General features: G+C 36.8%; 2 protein-coding genes across 3 annotated transcripts in view; one reads left to right on the top strand and one right to left on the bottom strand.

The window, feature by feature from the left end:
• The first annotated feature begins 12828 nt into the window (after positions 1 to 12828).
• On the top strand, positions 12829 to 16077 carry LOC112524148 (lanC-like protein GCL2). 2 transcript variants are annotated; one of them, XM_025133826.1, is made up of 7 exons: positions 12829 to 13048; positions 13254 to 13432; positions 13943 to 14054; positions 14269 to 14385; positions 14636 to 14950; positions 15581 to 15722; positions 15843 to 16077. In XM_025133826.1, exons 1-7 carry the CDS (start codon positions 12872 to 12874, stop codon positions 15917 to 15919), a joined length of 1119 nt encoding a protein of 372 aa, XP_024989594.1. In that variant the 5' UTR covers positions 12829 to 12871; the 3' UTR covers positions 15920 to 16077. The 2 variants fall into 2 exon arrangements, with proteins under 2 accessions (XP_024989594.1, XP_024989593.1); XM_025133825.1 differs by having other exon boundaries at positions 15581 to 16077.
• Positions 16078 to 17706: 1629 nt separating this feature from the next.
• The window catches only part of LOC112525878 (flavin-containing monooxygenase FMO GS-OX5-like), a 27382-nt gene continuing 22831 nt past the window's right edge, over positions 17707 to 22257 (bottom strand). The window contains exons 4-7 of the mRNA XM_025136191.1: positions 21520 to 21602; positions 18973 to 19106; positions 18682 to 18857; positions 17707 to 17980 (exon numbers count right to left, since the gene is read on the bottom strand). Coding sequence (XP_024991959.1) covers positions 17849 to 17980; positions 18682 to 18857; positions 18973 to 19106; positions 21520 to 21602 — 525 coding nt within the window. The 3' untranslated portion in view covers positions 17707 to 17848. The remainder of the gene's footprint in view (positions 17981 to 18681; positions 18858 to 18972; positions 19107 to 21519; positions 21603 to 22257) is intronic.

Below are 22257 nucleotides of genomic sequence, written 5' to 3'. Positions count from 1 at the left end.
GTGAAGATCTTAATTAGCTATGTTTTTGGAGCATAGATGCTAGGATACAAGAGCATGTACTTTTTGAATTTTTGAGTTATGTATTTCACGTTATAGACTCYTGTMTTATGGWCCTTTGTGGGGAAAACATGTATTCTATGTATGAAATATGTGTTATATGCAATGTATGGATTTGAGGTTGTTACATAAAATCATCTCATCATTAATTTATTATTTGAAAAACAAACCTTTTTAACATATTTTAAAATATTATTATATACAAATCTTTCAAAATCCCAACCATCCAATAAGATTTCGAAATTTTATTATCTAATATTCTTTTTATCTTTTATAACCTCATAATTATTTATCAAATCTTTCTTTGGAGCCCACGTGCAACGCACACGTTCGTATAATAACCCAATGAATGTCACACTTTCAAATCATGATTCTCCAATCTACTTTTGGGTTCTTATTAAACTAACCCTTCCATAATTCAAATTACAAAAATAACCTTAAAAAACAATTTCTACATAATGGCTTCTTAGAACCTTTTTCTAATGATGTGATGGCTCGGTCGAATTCTTGTCGGTGGCGGCTGATGGTTAAGTACTGTTGGGTGCGTGGTGCTTAAGGGACCCATCTGGCATGCCACCCTTATTAGACTTATATTTTGATATTTTTTGTTATATCCTTTATATATCTGATTTTTACTAAGCATATGACGGAGATTTATGTGTTAACTTAAAACGATTTTGTAAATCTGGTAAGTTAATTTTCTAGCTAAACAATTCATTAAAACTGAAAATGTTAAGTGTATCAACAATAAAACAACCGTTTTTTTATATTTTTGGAATATAATATTTCACGTCGTTGACTAATTGACACGAACCTTCACCAAAAACACGTACCCTAACTTTCTCAATGACAGTTGACATTGATTCTTGAGAGTTTGAGGAAGATATTTTTTATGTAAAAATTGGATAAGAACGTATCAGTGAAGTTTATTTAGTAAAAGTCATATATATATAAATCCTAATAAATAAATAACTTTTGGGACACGTGTCATGTTTCTATGACGCGGTTATTGATTTTTCCCGCCTAAACATGTACGTAGACACAATTTTCACTTACGGTTCAAATAGGTCTATTTAAGTAACATGTGTCCCTTTGGACGGTTAATTTCACGTATTCATGGTATAACCGCCTTCGTAGAGTAATTGGCGCTTTAGAGTTCCAAAATCTGGAGTCCTTTTTTCCAAATTTAGAGACCCGTCCAACGATTTCGCCTCCAGATTTAGAAGTAGGAGACTCAGAGGCCTCTGCATGTACTATGCAGAGGTTCTGTGTCTAGAGTGAAGCTCTGCATGTACTATATAGAGGCTTTGTGTTTTGAGTGAAGCTCTGCATGTACTATTGATAACTCTCATTTTGTGAGAGTTATTTGTTGTTCTTTACCCTTATTTTATTGTATCTTTGGTACCCATTTTGCTCCTATCTACTATTTTTGGTCCAAAATATGTTAAGAGGTGATGAAAGGTTAAGAATTTAATTATTTTCTAAAAAAACTCATTATTGTTGGTAAATTTTGCATCTAGTTGGATTTGAACAAAATTATGATATTCATATTCTTGGATATTATTGAAATTTAATGCTAAGTTCAAATCTAAATATTTGGTTGCATGGAAGATTGGACCCGGTTATGAGATGAAAAGACTTGGAAGAGTTTCTACTTTTACTATGATGGAATGGCTTTCCTATCATATTTAATGGTAGTACTTTTCACCTTTTGCAACCTATCAATGAGGAGGTGACTTGGTCAAGGATTGAAGTAGACTTGTGGTGATGGGTGGTCATTATCAATTGGACAAAGAGTACCCGGGTCCCACCTTTCTTCTATATATTTGAAGAATTCTCTCAAGCAAATCATCCACTTTTTCCACCAGCAACTTAGTCAAGCACCTTGGAGCATCCTCTTAAGCTTTGTAGCAGTAGAACTAGTTTAATTTCAGTTTGTAATTTAATTTTCGTAGTTCATCTTTTATTCTCGCCACTGTATTGTGTGCCCTCTGTGGGCACCAGTAAGTATTTATTTTCAGTTCAAGTATTTCTTATGTATTCTTCTTCTTCTATTTCTGTTATGTTTTCTAATTTCATTATGAGCTAAGCACTCATTTGGGTGTGGGTGTGAGTCAAGCTTAAGGATTTAAGGGCACACTTGGGTGTTGCCATTTTTATTGATTCTTAAGCTTGGTCATTTAAGTCGAGACGTAAACTCAACGCGGATAAGCTAATCACTTTGAAGTGTTAATATTAGATCATTGATCCAGAGATGAGCGGATCTGAAATACGGCTTAGATGATGCACAAAGGTTCGAGAGAGTCTTTAATATTCACGCAGAGATGCGGGTTTTGCATGTTTTTAGCTTTTGTTCATATATTAGTCGAGTTTATGCTACAATACGTTGTGAGTATAAATCTTCAGACTAGTGGAGCCAGATATCTTTTTATCTAGTAGCTAAATCGGCAAGTTTAAGATTGATAAATTTGGACGCTTTATGGGCACTCTGTGGGCACAATATATAAGAATTCACTTTCGAGAGAAATGAGTTCTTATAGAAATCCTATGGGTGTCTGACCAAGTCGTTTCTGTAATATTCTTAAGTAAAGCTTACACCCATACCCATATTTTAATATTAAAAGTTTATTTCATATTTTAACGCTTTACACCAATCAAAACTCAAATATTTTCTCAACCCAAAACATTGTTCAAGAAGTTCATGAAAGTCTCTGATTCTCAGTATGTCCGGTCCCTGTGGAAACGATCTTGGTACTATACCACTTTATTACTTGAAGCGATCTTAGTGTCGGCGTGCACTTGCACCGCCACTTTGGGGATTTTATGCCCACTGTGTGCACACTTACGATTTTAGCACATCAAGTTTTTGGCGCCGCTGCAGGGGACTGGCACGATTTTTATCCTGAGATATTGATTTTTATTTGAGCCTTGGTCAGTTGTTTCATTCGCTGTTCCTGTGTTGTATGCCACGGCTACAACACGGTGATCTTGTACCTCTTGATCTTGAGTTGGAAAGAACAATTAGGAGACGAAGAAGAGGTAGAAATAATCGGTGAAATCCCAACTGTACCATGGGGGATAATCCACCTCCTCGGGAAGCCATGGTTAATATTGCTGATGAAAAAAATAGAGGCATACGGGACTAAGCAACTCCCGAATTTGGTCAATTGGCCTCGGGAATTGGTAGGCCCGAAATGACGGCAACATCTTTTGAACCCAAGCCGGTTATGTTTCAAATGATTTCCGCTATAGGTCAGTTTGGGGGATTATCTTCGGAAGATCTGCACTCTCATTTGAAATCTTTTATTGAAATGACGGATCATTTTAAGATTCCCGGAGTTACTCTAGAGGCCTTACGCTTGACGCTTTTCCTTTATACATTGAAGGATAGAGCTAGAGCATGGCTAAATTCCCAACCACCAAACTCGATCCTTACTTGGATTGATTTGGCGGAAAAATTTCTAAGGAAATATTTTCCTCCGACAAGGAATGTAAAGATTATAAATGAAATTATGGCGTTTCGCCAAGAAGAAGATGAAGCGGTATCGGATGCATGAGAGAGATTCAAGGACCTTCTTAGGAAGTGTCATAACCACGGAATCCCTCATTGTATTCAATTAGAAACATTTTATAATGGACTTTCTAGTGCCGCTAAGATTATTCTTGATGCAACGGCCGGTGGTGCTTTTACAGCAAAAACCTACAACGAGGGGTATGACATTTTGGAACGAATTTCTAATAATAATACTGAATGGTCTAACCCTCGTGCTGTCATTTCTAAATCTGCCTTGGGCATTCATGAGCTAGATGCCATTTCTTCTTTGAATGCCCAAATTGTTGCTCTAATTAATTGGTTAAAAATAATTTAAACTTAAATGGGGAAAAGAATCAAGTCCAATCCATAATGTCTAACTCTTCCATGACTGAATCTTGTGTTTTCTGTGGTGAAAGTCATTCTTATGAGTTTTGCCCCGGAAACCCCGTTTTGGTAAATTATGTTGGAAACCATACAAGAAATAGCCTATTTTCTCCAACGTACAATTCAAATTGGAGAAACCATCCGAATTTTTCATGGGCCGGAAATCCGGGACTTCAACCCCCCGGGGCAACTCAAGTCCAAAACCGACCTTCGAATCCCCCGGGATTTAATCAAGGTGGTCATCACATGCAAGGTAATAATCACATGCAAGGCAATCATCACATGTACCAAAGTGGACAATCTTCACAATCACATGCACCTAGGCAACAAAATGCATCGGAGGGTAATGGTTCACTCGAATCTTTACTTAAAGGTTTTATAAACCAAACCAATGCAACCTTGAGGAGTTTTGAGACCCAACTTGGCCAATTTGCCGCGGATCTCAAGAATAGACCTCAAGGAACTTTGCCTAGTGACACGGAAATACCTAAGGAACATGTTAAGGCCATGACTTTAAGAAGTGTCTAATGCCGAAAAGGGAAGGACAACCGGTGGCGCATTTGGTTGAACGGTGGATGGTGCCACGGGCTCTCCCGAATTTCTCTCAACCGGGACAGAAGGCTCGAATTGTACATAGGGCCGAGATGCCCTATGCCGGCGGTCAATGGTGTTTTGTCCCAACAAAGGAGAGCCCTCAACAATAGAGTCCTCATCAACAGTCAGGACCCTAGCCTTAGCCAAAAGTTTGGTGATTAGGGTCGGAAAGACCAGGCGGAAATTTGTCCTTTGCGTGGCGGTCAAAATAGAGGCTTGTATGATCGGCCCAAGGTCGATGGGTAATTCGCGCATTATGCAATAAAGAAGGATGCACCTGTCCCTTGAGATAGTACTATCGTGCACAGTTGGGATTAAATTGTGTCGGAGAAATTGAAACCAAAGGCCTGCTTCCGTGTTAAGATGGGCGGCGAAAATCATTTGTCGCCGGTTGTCCCTTGACCATCCTCGATTGGGGAGAGTAAGGATGGAAGCGATCTCATCATCGGGAACTGCATGTGTACCATTCATAATTTGGGCAAAGGAGCACTCCGGCGGTGGGGTGAGTCCAAGGGCCGCATTTAGCTTCGGCCCCGACCAGTCCACTTTCTTACCTCGAATTTGTACCGAAATGCTCGAGGTGGTGCCGACAGCCGCGTAAAATTCAGTAACCAAATAAACATTGGCTATCACAGGGGCAACCACCAACCGGTCCCATCCCAAGGCGACCAAATGGTGTCGTATTGCCATAAAAGCATTGACCAACCGGGGGTCAAAGGCACGCTCTAAAAGAATTTTATTATTTTTTATCCGATTGTACCTTTCCTGATATGGCACCACCTTTTCTTTCTTTGGCTTTGGTGCTGGCTGTCGCCTTGTCCGTGCTGCTGCCTTCCTCTTTTTCGAAGGTTTGGGCTTGGCGACCTCAAAAACTTCATCATCTGGAATGTCCTCTTCAAAATCCTCCTGCTCCTCTTCTTCTGGAATTTCCTCCTCAAGTTCCTCCTGCTCTTCGTCTTCCTCGGCCACATCATCATCATTGGCCAAGTTATGTGCCATCTCATCTTCATAATCGCTATCCTCAGATATGGGCTTGGGTACTGGTTGAGGAATGGCAGACTCGGAACTGGAACTCACAATACTTCCCGAGGATGCGTCTGTGCTCACAGTCTGCCCACTAGGGGCAGTGACTGGGAGTTCCTCACTAGGAATTGTACTCACGGTTTGAGTCACAGGGGGTTGTGGTGGTAAATCGTTGATGGGTTCGGGAATGGAAAAAGGAAATAAATCTTCAGGATTATTAGAGGTAGTGGCTTCAAAATCGAGTACCCGTAAGTGAAAATTGTTTCTAGATACATGTTTAGGCGGGGAAAATCAATAACCGCCGCACAGAAACATGACAAGTGTCCCCAAAGTTACTTATTTATTAGGTATATAGATGTAGATGTTATAAATTAATTAACTTTATATTATTATTTATTAGGTATATAGATTAATAATATGCAAATTACATAAGTCATCCTTCGGGTTTTGAAAACTCTTATCAATTTCCACTTAAATTTGGAAGTTGCACGACACTTCTCATTTTTTAAATTTGCTTACATAGTTCACCCCTATCCCTAATAGTCGTCAAAATCGAGGGGCATTTTGATGATTTTATCCTTTTTATAATGTGTTTTAAATATAGTTTTTTTTAACCTAAAATTGGAAAAGTGGGTTCGATGAACATCATATTGGTCTTAGACATATGTTGCGACATACAATGCGAGAGGGTCGAACATGGGTTTGTTGGAAGGGCTGTCAAAGATGCTTTTGAGGTTGGCAAGTTTAAACGCCAAACATTATAACATTAAAAACTTTTCTCTTAACTACAAATGTGGTGCTTGATTGGTTTGAGTTTGACTGCAAAGGTCAAAATTACAAGGAGGTCCCAGGTTCAAATCCAAGGAGGAATAAAAATCTTTTTGTGGCTACGGAGGTTTAAATACGGTGACTCCGGGCTATCTGCAAAGCAGGTGGTCGCTCTGAGATTAGTCAGCTCGCATAGCAGGTTGAATATCCAGGTTAATAAAAAAAAATCTCTTTTAGTTGTGTTTTCTAAGTCTTGATAATGTGCTCGTTGTTTGATCTGGGCCGAGAGTGCTGGGCTTCATTGGAGATGGAGTTCGTCGGAGGGGGAACAAAGAGGAATAGTTGGAGAAGAGGTGGTAGCCAGAGAAAAGGAGGATGGTAGTGCGAGGGGTGACAATGCAGAATGGGAGAGGTCGGTTTGATTTTGCTTTTTGTTTTTTTAAATGATCTAATGATTTGTATGCGAGTTTTAAAGTCACATACTTTAGTTTTAATATCCGACGTAGATATTAAAATCTTTCAACTATAATTTTATTATACATACATGAAAAATAATTACACATGAAATGCAAAAATAATATCACGATTGCCGATTTTAGAATTCTTTTTCATGTACTTGAGTTTTTTATTTTGATTTGTTAAAATTTAAAGCCAAATCCCAAAAAAAGAGAGGAAGATTTGAGTTTGGAACCCTAATATTCAAAACACAGTAGGCATCGACTTTATAACATATTCAAAAATCAAATCTTTACCTGTCTATTTAAAAACAAAAGGGAAAATCACATATCTGATTACCAAGGATGCCATATATGGTGACGAGATCGTATCCAAAGTTACCGTTGTGAACTAACAGACAAATAATGTATCATAGATAGCAGCATATGGTAGTAGGACCAGTAAGTTATCCTCATGTTAGATGTCATTTTTCTAAATGTTTGTTGGACCACCTATAATGGAGTGCAACGAATCATTGCTTGACACAAATTTCTGTTTGCAACAGAACTTCATTCACAAATGCAAGATTTAACATAAAGTAGAAAATATAAGAGATGCAATTACTGAAATATAGAATGGTTCAGTATGTTGCCTACTCCATTTTATCTGAGCGTTCTTGAGATCCAAATCCATCATCAGATACTTATTATTGTACACTAAAAAGCTTAACAATCTTTGCTCTTCATAAGTGTTAATCAGAAGATTAATACACAAGTAGATAACTCATATTAATGTAAATCACGTACTTTCAAAATCATGGAAGCTCAAGTAATTAGTCATTTATTCTTGAAGTAACGAGTATTTTACATTATTGCTATCACATGTGAGGTTGGTTGGTTAGCTCTCAAAAACCTCATAAAGTATTGCAATTATGTATTAAAATAAGTAAATTTGAATTACGCCAAAACTAATATGAAGTCTGCGTGAATCCATGTGCACGTTTCCAAAAATTCCACTTTTGACCATGTGAAAACTGCATAGTTAATAGAAAAGGTCAATGCGGAAATCCACATGAAATCGTACAAAAATAGCCTTCTATAGATTTTGTTGTAGCTTTCACCAGAATGGTAAACAACTTCTCTAACTTGTTGAATCCATAAATGCAACGTTCATTTTTGAAAATCATATCAACTTAATTTTTTTCCTTCTATTGTACAAGCATAGTTAACGTAGACTTTGCTTTCCGATGAAATATCAGTTTCATGAAGATTGTATCTAATTAAAATACTAAAATGAATAATTCTGATCACTTGTGCTTATCATTTAGAAATTTCCAACGATTTTATTTTCGTAAATATTCTTGCCTGATACCTGATCTTCATGTTTAGTTGTAGCATGCTTTACAGACTAATTTGATGTAAGCATTTTTTTACCAGACATATTTTGATTCCCTGTATTTACTTGCAAAACTTTTGATATATGTTATAGGGGTGTTCAAAAAAACCGTTGGACCGTCCAAACTGGCCGAACCAAGTCAAACCAGACCGTTTTTGGCAGTTTTAGCGGTCTGGTGGTTTGGTCTGGTTTGGAATATAGCAAAACCGGGCGATCCGGTCTGGTTTGTGGTCTGGAACTTTTTTTAGGCGGTTTGGACCAAACCGACCGCCAAATACATATTTATTTATTTATTTATTTATTTTAGTATTACCAATCTCAACTTTTTTAACTCATGGGCTATGATCCAAATATATCCATAAACCCAACATAAAACCTAACATCTAATATAATCAAATCCAAATGATTCGCCGCCTAAAACCCCTAAAGCAATAAACATATCAACACATTTGACATTGACGGTCTCCAAATTTTGAAATCCCTCAAGAACTCTACCAATCTATCGATCTTTCCTAATTCATGGTTTGATTTCGGCGCACATCATCAAGGCATGAACCAAGTGATTCAACCAGCTAAGATTTGTCTTCTATTTTGTTTAGTTAAGAATTGAAGGTTGTAAAGTCGTGGATTTTATTACTCAATACTCACAGTGAAATTATGACTTTGTTAATTTGTTATGTATTATATATTTATTTGTGTACACTTTGGATTGTTTGGATTTTGGACTCAAAAAATGTTTAATTATTACATTTATTTAAATGGATATTTTGTTTTGTTAAAATGGATATTTAATTTAATATTTAAAGTCCATTAAAGGCCCAAACCGCCTAAACCGGACCGCATTTTCGTGGTCTGGGCACTTGATGTCAAACCGCTCGGTTTGAAAATTTTATAAACCACTCTTACGGTTTGGTTTGTGGTCTGAGAGGTTAAACCGCCCAAACCGGACCGCAAACACCCCTAATATATTATATAATATTCATTGAAAACTATTGTTTACACAAAACTGAAGTAGTTAGTAGCCTATTTTGTCAATCATCAAAGCTTGAAGGGATGGAATGTTAATATGGTAAAAGTATTGAAAATCACCAAACTCAACGTTTTTTGGGAAAAAAAATTATTTATAGAAATAGTTGTTTCTCAAAACAATATCATAAAATAGTCGGTAGTTTTGCAAATGGCTTCGCAAAGCTTTGCAATATCTGCTTTTCAGCCGAGGTTTGTCTAGGATATGACCAAAAATGACTGAGCAATCTGAAAAAAGTAAATTTCACAAATTTACTAAGGAATCGTTTACCCAATTGCTTACCCGGTAAACACTTATAGATAGGAGTTAACATTATGATTTATGTTGATCCGTAAGGTTTTAGTATATCAAAACATATCGAATGCAACAATTTACTAGGTAAGCGCTTACCTGTGTAAGAGTCTTCATCCTCACTTACCGGGTAACACTCTTCATCCTTCTCATCGCTTTTACCCTGTAAGATTCTTAGCCCTTCTCATGTTCATCCGATGAGGAAATTTATCCGGTAAGCACTTACCAAGTAAGTGTTTAGTAAACGTCCCCTAAGTCAGTTTTTTAGAACTCTCAGCTATTTTGTAAAAACATCTATTCCAATTTCTCTTTTACCAAAAAATACATCTTAATGATTCTTTAAAATAATTTCAGATATGCACACTTACACCAAACAGTATCTCGAAGTCTCGATCAACAAGGCCACTGAGGATTTTCCTTACTGTGCTCCGACACCTTGGGGATTAGTTGAGACACATCATGCGTGCAAAATGTCCCGACACTCATGGTTAACAAAAAATCAACATTTTTCTAAGACATTGTTGATAATTGATGAGCAACAAGTTTTTTAACGGTTAAGAGCCTAAGAGGTTGTTCGGTTGTGGCTTAATCACCCAGCCAAGTGCTTAATCACTTAGCCAAAATAAATGTGTCATTTGCATTGAGCCATATTTATTCCACATCTTCCCTTATCACATTAAACAACAACATCTACAAGGAAAAATCCTCTGAAGATACTCTTTCAGCGATTCATCTTCTTCATACCTCTGCTTCTGTATCTACTCCCCTGCTTCATCAATATGTTCCCTGATTCCTCCACTTTTTCCGTTATCCATTAAAATGGGACCCCCCCCCCCCCCCCTTGAGTTAAAAAGGAAGAAAGCAATGGGTAAATCTCGATGAAATCTGCCTTTTTCACCATCGATTTTTTCAAGATATGAAGCTCCAAATTATCTATTACAAGCTCCCTAGTTGCTCATAATTTATGAAATTTTTCTTGAATCCACTACTATGAATTTTGAAATCTGATCGTTTTTAGTTAAAAAGTCATTATGATGTATAAATCTTAAATCTCGATTACTAAATGCATCATAAATTTTTAATCCTAAATCTCGATTTTCTAGAGAGATTTAATAATATTGAAAATTTGATGAACCATTTTTAATTTGTAGTATTTTTTTTTTCTGAAAATTTTGATCATCAAAATAATATATAAGAGGCAGGAAACATGTTTTTGATCGTATAATTAAACATTTCATGATAATTTAGTAGTAATTTAAGGATTTACTGTAATTGTTGGTTGATCAATTTTAAATATTCATTGTTTTTTTTATCAATTTGATCACCAAGATTTAGGGGCAAAAACACAAAAAAATGATAATGGGTAATATAGTCATTTTTGTTATTCAGACTATTTATTTAATATAATAATTGAAAAATAATTTATCTGTTATCAGTGTTAACTTTATCAATACAGACAACTTAATCCATATAAATTACTCTTATGCAGGGGAAGAACCAGAATTTTCGAATAGGGTGGTCGTCTCTCTACAATGCATTGAATTTGAACATGAATAAGATTAGACCCAAAGTTGTATGCTTATAATTATGTAACTACACCAACATAAGAAAAGTAATGAAGAAGAAACTACCAAAGGATTACAAGCATTCAAATATGTTCGTAAAGATTACAAAACACTGTAATGCAAGATGCATAATAACTGATGCTACAACTTTACTAAGAAATTACACCTTAATCCAAATATCCACAACATAAGCCACCGGTAAAAGTCTGATGACATTCCAAACACTCATCCTAACACAAAAGAATATAGAAATCTCATAATCTAAAGAGGCTATAAGATTCGATTCAACTACTAGAAAGCAATCTATGTTTGCTTGGATGACATAATTAAGTAAAAAACCGTCACAACCAATTAGCATAGATGTGATCAATAAGCATCTTCAGAAGAATTAGGATTATAAGTTGCTTCAAAATTCAGTGCTCAGATAATATAAAAAATGGCATGAAAGAAATTAATCAATATACGGAGACAGAAGCTCGTTTAGGCAAGTGTCCCTTTAAAAAGTATTATCAATCGCTCAAAGTAGGGTTGAAATTCGGGTGTTACGGCTCGAAAAAAATACCAGGCTAGAGCTTGACTCGAGCTCAAAATTTTTGGAAGTACTGAGTTCAAGTTGGGTGCTTGTTTAAGTACTGAGTTCAAGCCCCTACCTAAGTTGAAGAGTTGCTATTGCAGAGGTAGTGACATTTTTGTCATATTGGGAGGGAAATGGCTAAAAGATGAATTCAAAGTTTGAAAATAGCTATTTTAATTAATTTTCAATCTAAAATTTAGTCTCTACCTTACATAGGGACAGACCCAGCTATATGGTATAGGTGGTACGTGCCACCGTATTATTTCTCCGCCGAAGAGTAAAAAATTTAGGTTCGTGAACGATGCAACTGTATTAATTTGTTGTGTGTCACCATATGTATTTTGAAACTACAATGAGAACAAGTTTTATTTGATAAGAGTTGGTTTGCAAGGCTTTTATTCCATCCCAGACCTAAGTTCGAATCCTATTAGTATCATTTTCTTAGTCAAATGGTGTCACCGTTTGAAAAAATTTCCCTATATATTTTTTCTTATGGTCAAATGGTGCCACCGTTTGAAAAAATTTATAGGTTCGTCCCTGACTCTACACTGCCTTTGGTTCATGGGTGGCGATTTCCCTTTTTGTCTTCTTGTACTTAGCCAAGGTAAACTCCAATTACATGTAAAAAAAGATGGCCACCCTTAATCGGTTACGAGTGACCGTTCTGAACAAGGATAGGTTAGGCCTCAGCATCAATATACGTACTAGAGTACTATTATAGGACCAGGCCCAACATGTTATGGAAAAGTTATGACCAATCCGCTAAAAAACGGCACTTAATGGATCATTACTTGAATTTGTTACATGGATTGAAACTACAATTGGTTAAAAGAATCCGTACTCGACAGTAGAATTGGTATCTAAACCTGATTTGATCGAGGAATCACCGTACTTACCGGGATGGGGTATCCCTGAATATAGAAACCGGGAATGGGGCGATTATCGGGTTGTTAGTTTTGAAAAATCTTGGAACCGGATAAAATTTAGGGTTAATTGGGCCGGGTTTGGCTGAATCGGATTATCCGAAAATAAATCAAACCAAAATTGTTTGAATTGGACAGTATCTTTGACAAAGAAGCTTGCCACGTTTACTGCAACGCAGCTTCAATGGCGGACGCGTGTCTCATCGTTGACGATTTGAGAGACAAGGTCAATCGGTGGCTGCTATCTTTTCTCCTTCATAACACTCCCCGTCTGACTTTTTAAACCATCATCGCCGGAAAATGACAGATCGATACTTTGAGAATTTCATGTCAGATTTTGTAGAGGAGAAGGCAACGGTAACAGGAATTGAAGCACAAGAAGAAAAGGAAGAAGATTCTTTGTTGAAGCTTCTTTCTACGCCATACCCCACTCTCTCCGAGAAACTCAAACGAGCTGCCTTGGATCTCAAAGAAACTGTATTACCCTTCTCTCCATCTCTCGTTATGTTATGTGTAACTGTGCGTTCCAGTTTATAATTTTAGGAGTAATTTGGAACTTCTTTGGTTGAATTCGTTGGGTGTTTGATTACTATTATGTTGGGTGTAATTGGCATTCTAAATTATTGATGAACGATGTGTGCAACTGGTATGCTGATGAGGTGTTTGTGAAAATGTCTCACAGATAGTGGTGGAGACATGGGGAATTACAGGGCAAAAAGTTCAAGACTTTTCCCTATATCGAGGCACTCTTGGAACTGCTTTCTTGCTGTTGAAATCCTATCAAATTACTGGCAACAAAAACGATCTTGATCTCTGTTCTGAAATCATAAAAGCTTGTGACTCTGCTTCTTCCAGTTCCAGGTTTTCTTTCTACTTGAATGGGTGGATGTTTTTCTCCCCATTTTACCCTGATTATGATCCATTAATGTTATTAATAGGTCTATTAGGAAACCATGACAGTTAGTAGTCTAGGATTAAAAATGCCACAAAATCGGCTTTATATGTCTGAATATCCAAGTAACATCAACTATAGGACCTAATATATGCTACAAATTTTTAAGGATATTTTAAAATAAAAAACAAATGTCTTGCAAAAAAGTGTTCATACGACACTGCACAAAAGTGTCATGTATAGAACACTTAATTTAAAGTCCTAAAATCGTAAGCGTCTTGCACACTTATTTTCATAATTTTATATACGATGTATAATTGTTTGGTCCTATCAACTTAAGTCCAGGACATTTAAGGCATATTTGACGTTCTATTAAGCTGATCTTGTTGCAATATGTACCACACTTTTTTGGAATCAAGAAAGTATTAAAGGAGTAGAAGCTGAATTGGTTATGTGATGTTCACGGAGATACTTTGTAGGGTTGTGACTTTTTTAGTGGGGCGTGCCGGAGTTTGCGCTCTTGGTGCTGTTGTGGCAAAGCGCCAAGGCAATAAGCAGATGGTTGATTACTATTTGACCCAATTTAAAGAGGTGATATATAATTTCAGTTTCAGTTTTTCCTTACGATGGTTACCTTTTTCCTTATTTTCCCAGAACCCACCTTCGGGTGGGATGTACTGTGCTGGTTTGGTTTGGTTTGGTTTGGTTTGATTTGATTTGATTTGATACATCTAATTCAAATTTCCAAATGGTAATCATATATGTAACTTCAATGTTTGTGGGGTTTGTTTGGGTTTGGTAACAGATCGAGGTAAGTGAAGATTGTCCAGATGAAATTATTCGTGGGAGAGCTGGATACTTATGGGCATGTCTCTTTCTTAACAAGAATTTAGGCGATGGAATAATTCCGTCTACCCATTCCGTAAGGGTTCTCACATGACTTTATTTTTATTTATGTATCTCGAGTACTTAGAGCATCCACAATGGTGAACTTTTTCATTGGAGCTGTTACCAGAAAAAGGTCCACCCACAAGCGAGAAGCAAACTTTTTGAGAGCTTGTCAGGGCGTTTGCCAAGGGACTTTTCCATAAGCTTAGGTGCTCAAAAAGCTCTCCAAAAAGCTCCATTGTGGATGCTCTTAGAAGTGGATAAAGAATGACAAAATGGAACAGAGTGCAGTTGTGGATAAGATCGTCGAAAATGGGAGAAAATTGGGTGCCACTGCAAGATGCCCTTTGATGTTTGAGTATAATGGTGAGAGGTATTGGGGTGCTGCCCATGGGTTAGCTGGGATTTTGTATGTCCTCATGAATTTTGAACTTGCGCCTGATGTGCTTGCGGATGTGAAGGAAACACTCAAGTACATGATCAACAATCGTTTTCCTAGTGGAAACTACCCACGGGAAGAAGATAAGAGAAACGATGATCTTGTGTATTGGTGTCACGGTGCACCTGGAGTGGCCCTCACACTAGTCAAAGCAGCTGAGGTAAAAAGTCCTTTCCTCCTAACTCTATTTTTCTGCAACTCGTGTCTCAGTAAAAGAGTTCATATGCAAATAGCCGGGGGTTTTACCGGAAACAGTCGCTTTACCTTCTTTTTTTTTTGTTGGGGGGGGGGGGGGGTGGATGGACCAGACCCTACTTTCAAGTGGGATATACTAGGTTTATTCGGTTTGGTATTTTACAAAAAGTGAGGTGGGCATGTGCGACAAAAGGTCACAAGTTTGAGTCATGGAAACAACCTGTTTTTAAGATGCAAAGAAAGTTCTCCTTTTTTTGAGTAACCGTTGGTATCTAGGCTAGCTTACACGCATCTCAACTAATCCCCATTGGGCCCTGAAGATAACAGTCCGGGAAATCCTCAGTAGTCCTGAGAAGACTCAAACCTACGACTTATGAGGAGGAGCCCGATAACCTAGCTTTAATTTGCTAGTTGTCCTGTTGGGTAATCTTGCAACCTGAAATGTAATGGATGATCGGGTTTTTGTTTTTTTAAGTATATAATATTTATATAAGACAAATACTTACGCACACTCATCACATTTGGTGAGGCTGAGCTCTGCCAGTAACTTGGGTACCCATGGCCRGTGGGCCAATGACACTTTTGTGATGATCASGTGTTTGAGGATAAAGAATTTCTAGAAGCRGMAGAGGATGCAGCTGAAGTTGTGTGGAAGCGTGGCTTAYTGAAGAAGGTTGGTATCTGTCATGGTATCAGCGGGAATGCGTACGTCTTCCTCTCACTTTATCGAATGACGGGTAACGTTGAGTTCTTACACAAGGCCAAGGCGTTTGCTTGTTTTTTACTTGATCGGGGCCACAAGCTCATATCCGAAGGCCAGATGCATGGAGGTGACACTCCCTACTCTTTGTTTGAAGGAATTGGAGGTATGGTGCATCTCTTTTTCGATATGACGGATCCTGCTAATGCTAGATTCCCTGCTCATGAACTTTGAAAATGTTTCTATCTATCCGTGAGGACGGAATGGTAAAACTTTTACGAGCTTCTGTTGTAAACTTGTGTCTAACGATAATAATGAGTTCATTGCTTTTATTTGGTGTCCATATAATGGAAAATTGCATGAAAAATACAACGTACTTTAGTCTTATTCCTATTTTGTATAACGTAATTTTAAAAGCTTCATTTTGGTACTTTTGAATTGACATCTTTGACATTTAGGTACCTAGTATAGATGCAATGTACTTTGTTCTGATTTTTATTTTGTATACGTACTTCCAAAACATTAGTTTTGGTACCTCGATTTGACATCTCAAACATTTAGGTACCTAGTTTACATCTAAAAATGCAACGTACTTTGGTCTGATTCCTATTTTACGGAAACGTATTTTTAAAAGCTTCGTTTTGGTACCTTAGATGTGATATCTCAAACATTTAGGTACTTCGGCTTACATTTGAAATATGATGCATTTTGATTTGATTCCTATTTTGTCTAACATACTTCCAAAACCTTCCTTTTGGTACCTTAGATGTGCATCTCAAAGTATCTGGTTTACATCTGAAAAACAATGTATTCTGTTTCGATTTTGTGTGACATACTTGGGTCTAATGAATAATGAAGAATGTTCCGGCCATCGAAATGGCACGAGAAATGGAAAGAAACGACATTGCAACGATTCCGCTACACACCCGATTCCCGACCGCTCCTAATGCGAACCCTTGTGCTCGTAGCCTCACTGATGTCAAAACCACACAGATCAGTCCGTTGCCAACCAAAAAAAAAGCCACATTTGCACAAACCAACAGAATCACCAACGCCACCCCGATGAACTCTTTGTTAAACAACGATAAAACGATTGCCCAAACCGAACAAACAAAATGTCATTCCGATGGTGCTCACGTATAATAATGGCTTTTGCCCGACTTTATCGATGACTAAAATCACAACCATGATAAAGGCGGTTCTTGAGATCCCGACAGCTACGGTCGTCACTAAAAGCCGAGACCATTTATACTCGATATGTATGTTGACCCCTTTTCTCCTCGATGACTCTTGGGGGATGAGAGTGTCATTTGGTTCATGGAATTCAAAAGAATTTGATGGAATTGAAATAACAAATTTCTTTGACCAAATTCTAATTCCTTTGTTTGGTTCATTTCTTGAAATGGATGAAATCTTTCAAATTTTATTGAATTCTACAAATTAGTGAATTTATCATTGCTTGGCATAATGGAAGGAACTAAATTCCATCACCACCCACCACGACCATGCTACTATTGTTCATCATGTCCCACCCCTAACCCCACACCACTATTGTCGTCGCCCCCATCCTCCACCCAATTCCTTTAAATTCCATTCCAATTCATTCGATGAATTCCAATTCTATCAAATTTCATGAAGAAATAAAGATGGTGAAGGTTTAAGAAAAAGATGGTAAGTTGCTGGAAATGGGTATTGTAACATAAGCTAAAAAAGTAGTAGATTATGTTTAAGGTTTGTACCATTGCCAAGTTGAGAGGTCCAAAAACAGCACAAGTAAAAACATACCGATGATTTCGAATTTTCGATGACAATTTTCCTTTTGCAATGCTTGTTATTTTTGACCGATTATGTGTTCTTTGTTGCCGTTAAAGGCGTTTTTGATAGGATTCACAAATAACACGAATCTGTTTAACTTGAACCTCATTCGATTCAGATGGTTATTCGACTTTGGTTTTTTTAACACCCCTAGTCCCTAGCTCTACCTCTGACTTCTTGGATTCATCACCGTCCAAAAATCCGACTTTATTATTGCGAGTAGCCATTCAAATTATATGATTCGATGCATACATATACTACTGATACAATGATTTGTGTTCTTATTTTGCCTTCGATATACCTCAGATTATCTATCACTAATCACGCTATAAACCAAAATTATGAAGATTATAAAACAAACGTATCACGGGAGCCATTAAGACGAGAAATAAAGTGTTCACGAACGTTCTTGCTGATCTGTTTAAGCCGATCATCAACTTCACATCCTACCTGAGCAGCTAACCATTCGACGTATTCAAACTGTCATCAAAACAATCGATTTTGAAGTTAGAAAAACGTAGTTTGTTTCATGCATAAGAACCATGTCCCAAAAAGTCCAGTCCTAATAAGCCCGAGCCCATGCTAGACCAAAAAAACCCAAGTAGGCTAGTGATTGCCAAACCGGCCCGGCCCGGGACCGATGGAGGACCGGTTATGGGAACGCCGGTTATGGATTTTGTCGGATTTTTTGTGGGACCGGTTATGGACCGGCCCGGCCCGGCCCGAAATGTATGTATAATAAATGTATTTATAATAAATTTTTGAAAGACAATGTAATTTTAATTACAATAAAACGTATTTTTAAAGTGTATTTGAGTGACCTAATTACAAATTTTATAATGTATTAAAAATATATATCATTAAAAAAAATTAAATAAAATATCTTTTTTAATGGGCAGGACCCATTGGAACCTGGACCGGCAGGCAAGGACCGGTTGTGAAGAACCTTGACCAATTTTACCATTTTCGACGGAACCAGTTATGAAAAAACTTGGGACCAGTTGAGCCTGGCCCGGGACCGGTTTTTGGCCCTCACTAAGGCCAAGTATTTTTTTTTCCTAAGGCCTGGTCAAAGCTCGGTCCAGCCCAAAAGGGATCGAAAAAGCCCAACTTTTTTAAAAGACTTGGGCCTTGTGCATCTCTAGAAATCATGCAATAACAGTAAGGATTTATACGAAAACCTGAAAATTTAGCGAATGAGTGTAGTGCTTTGGGATCCCGTTTTCCTCCATTTCTTGATAATGTTTGTGAACATCGATCAACATCTCGTCTTTTGACGGCAACAATATCTTGCCGGATAATGCAAGCGCTATCCACTTCGCTTGCAACTCAAACATTCGAAACAAGACGCCTTGACCTGCATAATGATAGTAAGAACGACAAATAACATAAGATATATATATATATATATATATATCCTAGATTCGTAAAATGAAATAATGAACAAATTAACGATCTAATGAACGACATACTGTAGGCTAATCCAACGAAAGCGAGTCTAGGTGCGAGTTGTGGAGGGAACACGTGCTTGTAAAGCGGTCCAACGCGATTGTCGTCCACATGTACGACACCGGTTTTTCTTAGAAACGGGAAATGGTACTTGTACCTACCACATGCCGAAACAAATTAAAATAACATTTGACGATTGAGAATGAAAGAGTACAATTCCCTAGTGTGATAACTGAGTCCAGGTTATCAACCAAAGTATTCATTATGTGAATTAATTGTTTATGTGGATACGTGTTTACGTAAATTTAAGATGTGAGTATGTGTATTTTTATGCATAGGGATATATGCATAATGTAAATATATATATATATGTGTGTGTGTGTGTTTAATATATATATATATATATATGTGTGTGTGTGTGTGTGTGGTGTGTGTATACATTATATATGTGCTTGATATGGGTATGTATATATTTATATAATCATATGTGCATGAAGTATGTATATGTGCATGAGGTGGATGTGTAGGATGCATGAGGTGGATGTGTAGGATGCATGAGGTGGATGTGTATGTGTGCATGAGAATGTGTAGGATGCATAATTTTGGAGAGTATATAAAGGGGGTGAAGCCCCTCCCTCTCCCACTTCTTTCTTCTGGTTATTTTTTTTTTTTTTTGAGAAAGAAAGTTGTGTGTTTTAAGAGGAAGAGTTGATCAGATTTCAAAAGGGTTGATTTCAAGTGTTTGATTTCAAACGGCTTGTTAAGGTGAGTGGTTTCTAAATCTTTTTGGCATAAAAATTTATAATGGTTTTTAGTTGAATGTTATTTATTATTTGAATCAAAAACCATATATTGTGTTTAAAGTTTTATCCGGACAAAGAGTGACCGGATTAGTGTTAAACCGGACAAGAGTGACCGGATTAGTGTTAAATCGGACAAGAGTGACCGGATTAGTGTTAAGTCGGACAAAGGGTGAATAACGTGTTGTCCGGATTGTTTTAAATCGGACAAAGGGTGGACGAAGTGTTGTCCGGACTTGTTATCCGGACAAAGATGATTTTATTTATAAGTATTTAATCGTTCAAGCTTTATGCAGGGTATTGACCGGATTTGTTATCCGGACAAATATGTTAGAGTTTATTTTAAGTATAAATCGGACAAAGAGGGATAAGTTGTCCGGACTTTATATCCGGATAACTTGTCCGGATAATTTCATGTTTGAAAATTTTATAAGTTTTATTTATTTATTTATATAATTTTAATGTTTATTTAGTTATGGATCATAAAATGGTTATTTTATGTCTTTTAAAAAAAAAGATATGTTTCTACCAAGCATGGTGACGTAAGTCTGTTTTGGTATGAAACTATATTTTGGGAAACCTTCCTACCAAGCGTGGTGATGTAAGTCTGTTTTGGTATGGAAGTGGATTTTGTAAATTGTTTCTACCAAGCGTGGTGACGTAAGTCTGTTTTGGTATGAAACACTGTTTTAAATAGTAGTTCCCCCAGACGTGGTAACTTTTGTCTGTTCTGGCTTGGAACTAGGAATTGGTACTTTCAGACGTGGTGACTTATGTCTGTTCTGATAAGTAACCATGTTTTAATGGAGAAATAAGGGTGACATATCAAGGAGAGGTGTACTTGGAATAATGGTGGCATTATCATATGTGAATATTATTATAACTCTTATTATTATTACTAAATTGGATTTAATAACTTTGAATCATCATTTCTTTGTGACCTGATGAATTAAAGATATTATTCCTATTTAGAAGTAATAATCTAGATGTTATTGAGAAGGGGAAAATGATTTATCATATCAGGCAAGTATTGCCTTAAATCTTTTCTGTTTATATTTGTCAAAGAATTGGTTTATTGATTTAAGAAGTTTTGGTTACAATATTTGTTTCATATTGGAAGGGTTGAATGTCAAATCAGAGATACTATTTAGAAGTGAGGTTATTGGATATACTTCTTTTCGCATGATGTTGTGAACTGCATCATTTAACTGTATTGCAGTATATTTCTAAGCAAAATTACATTATCATATTTTGGTGTTCATCACCCTGCATTTGCAAAGAAGGGATTTACTCACTAGACCGTCCGGTCTAACCCTCATTTTCTGTTTTAAAATATTGCAATGCAAGAATAGCGGGGTCCGGGGATAATAAAGGGAAAGGGAAAATGTGATTATTTTCCTAATCTGTTTCCTGATTTTGAAGATATATGTTATATTACATGTAGTAGTACAGGATTTGTTTTGGAAATTTTATATGTAAATTTTGTACATATAGTAATCCTTGTACTAGTGAGACGTTTTGATGTAATCCATGTTTCTATGTAATGAAATATGTGTTCTATGCAAATGTGGTGTTTGGGGGTATTACACCTAGGCTTCTGAAATTGGATGTATCATGTATGCCATGATATGTATTCGACCTTATGTCTCATATGCTTTAAGCATGACCAGCAGATACCAGTCCAACCCTGGTGATAATTAACAGATTTTCCTAGAAATTTTAAATAATAAAATAACAGTTTCGCAGGAATAGAGTGTCGGAAATTCATACCCGGTGCAATGTAAGATAATATCTGCTTCTATAGACTGTCCCTCTTGGAACATGACTCGTCCGTCACCAAAAACACGATTGATCTGTTAACAATGTCGTGTATTTGAAAATGATTACATTTCAAATAGATTCGTATCCATTTATGTTAAGAATCGACTCAAATACGTATACCTTTAAATGTTGCCACATATTTTCATATCCATCCAAGCTCGAGGCCTTGACGTTCGAAGATCTCGAAGATAGATGAACCTCTTTGGCAACGGTTGCGATTTCTCGAGATATATCAAATGCGCTAGGCCCGTTTCCGATCACTACCACAACCTGTCATTATGTCAAAAATCTTGGTGCATGTATTTTTTTCTGCGAAAAAACACGAGAAACTTAAAATTGCGTATAAAAACCTGATCTCGATATGGTTCGGGAACACGATAGTTGTGACTATGGACTTGTTTTCGTGACCATTCTTGAATACCTGCCTCAATTTTTTGACAAACTTAGAAGAGGAATAAATCCTTGGCCTAAAATTTTCAATAGTACCGAATTAAATCATTCATGAAATTGTTGTTTTATATTAAAAAAAGTGAGAAAATACATGGAATCTCCAAATAACGGTTTTAGTTCTTGTCACTGGTAATTATAAGACTAAGGGGCCGTTTACCAAACACTTGCTCAGTAAGTGCTTGTCGATAAAATTTAATGCTATTATTTACTTAGGTGGCGTTTGTTTTTTAAGAGGTG

This window comes from Cynara cardunculus, assembly GCF_001531365.2.
Source record: "Cynara cardunculus var. scolymus isolate 2C chromosome LG 13, CcrdV1, whole genome shotgun sequence".
NCBI lineage: Eukaryota > Viridiplantae > Streptophyta > Magnoliopsida > Asterales > Asteraceae > Cynara > Cynara cardunculus.
The sequence above is the reverse complement of the archived record's forward strand: the minus strand, read 5'-3'. Positions and strand labels throughout refer to the sequence as shown.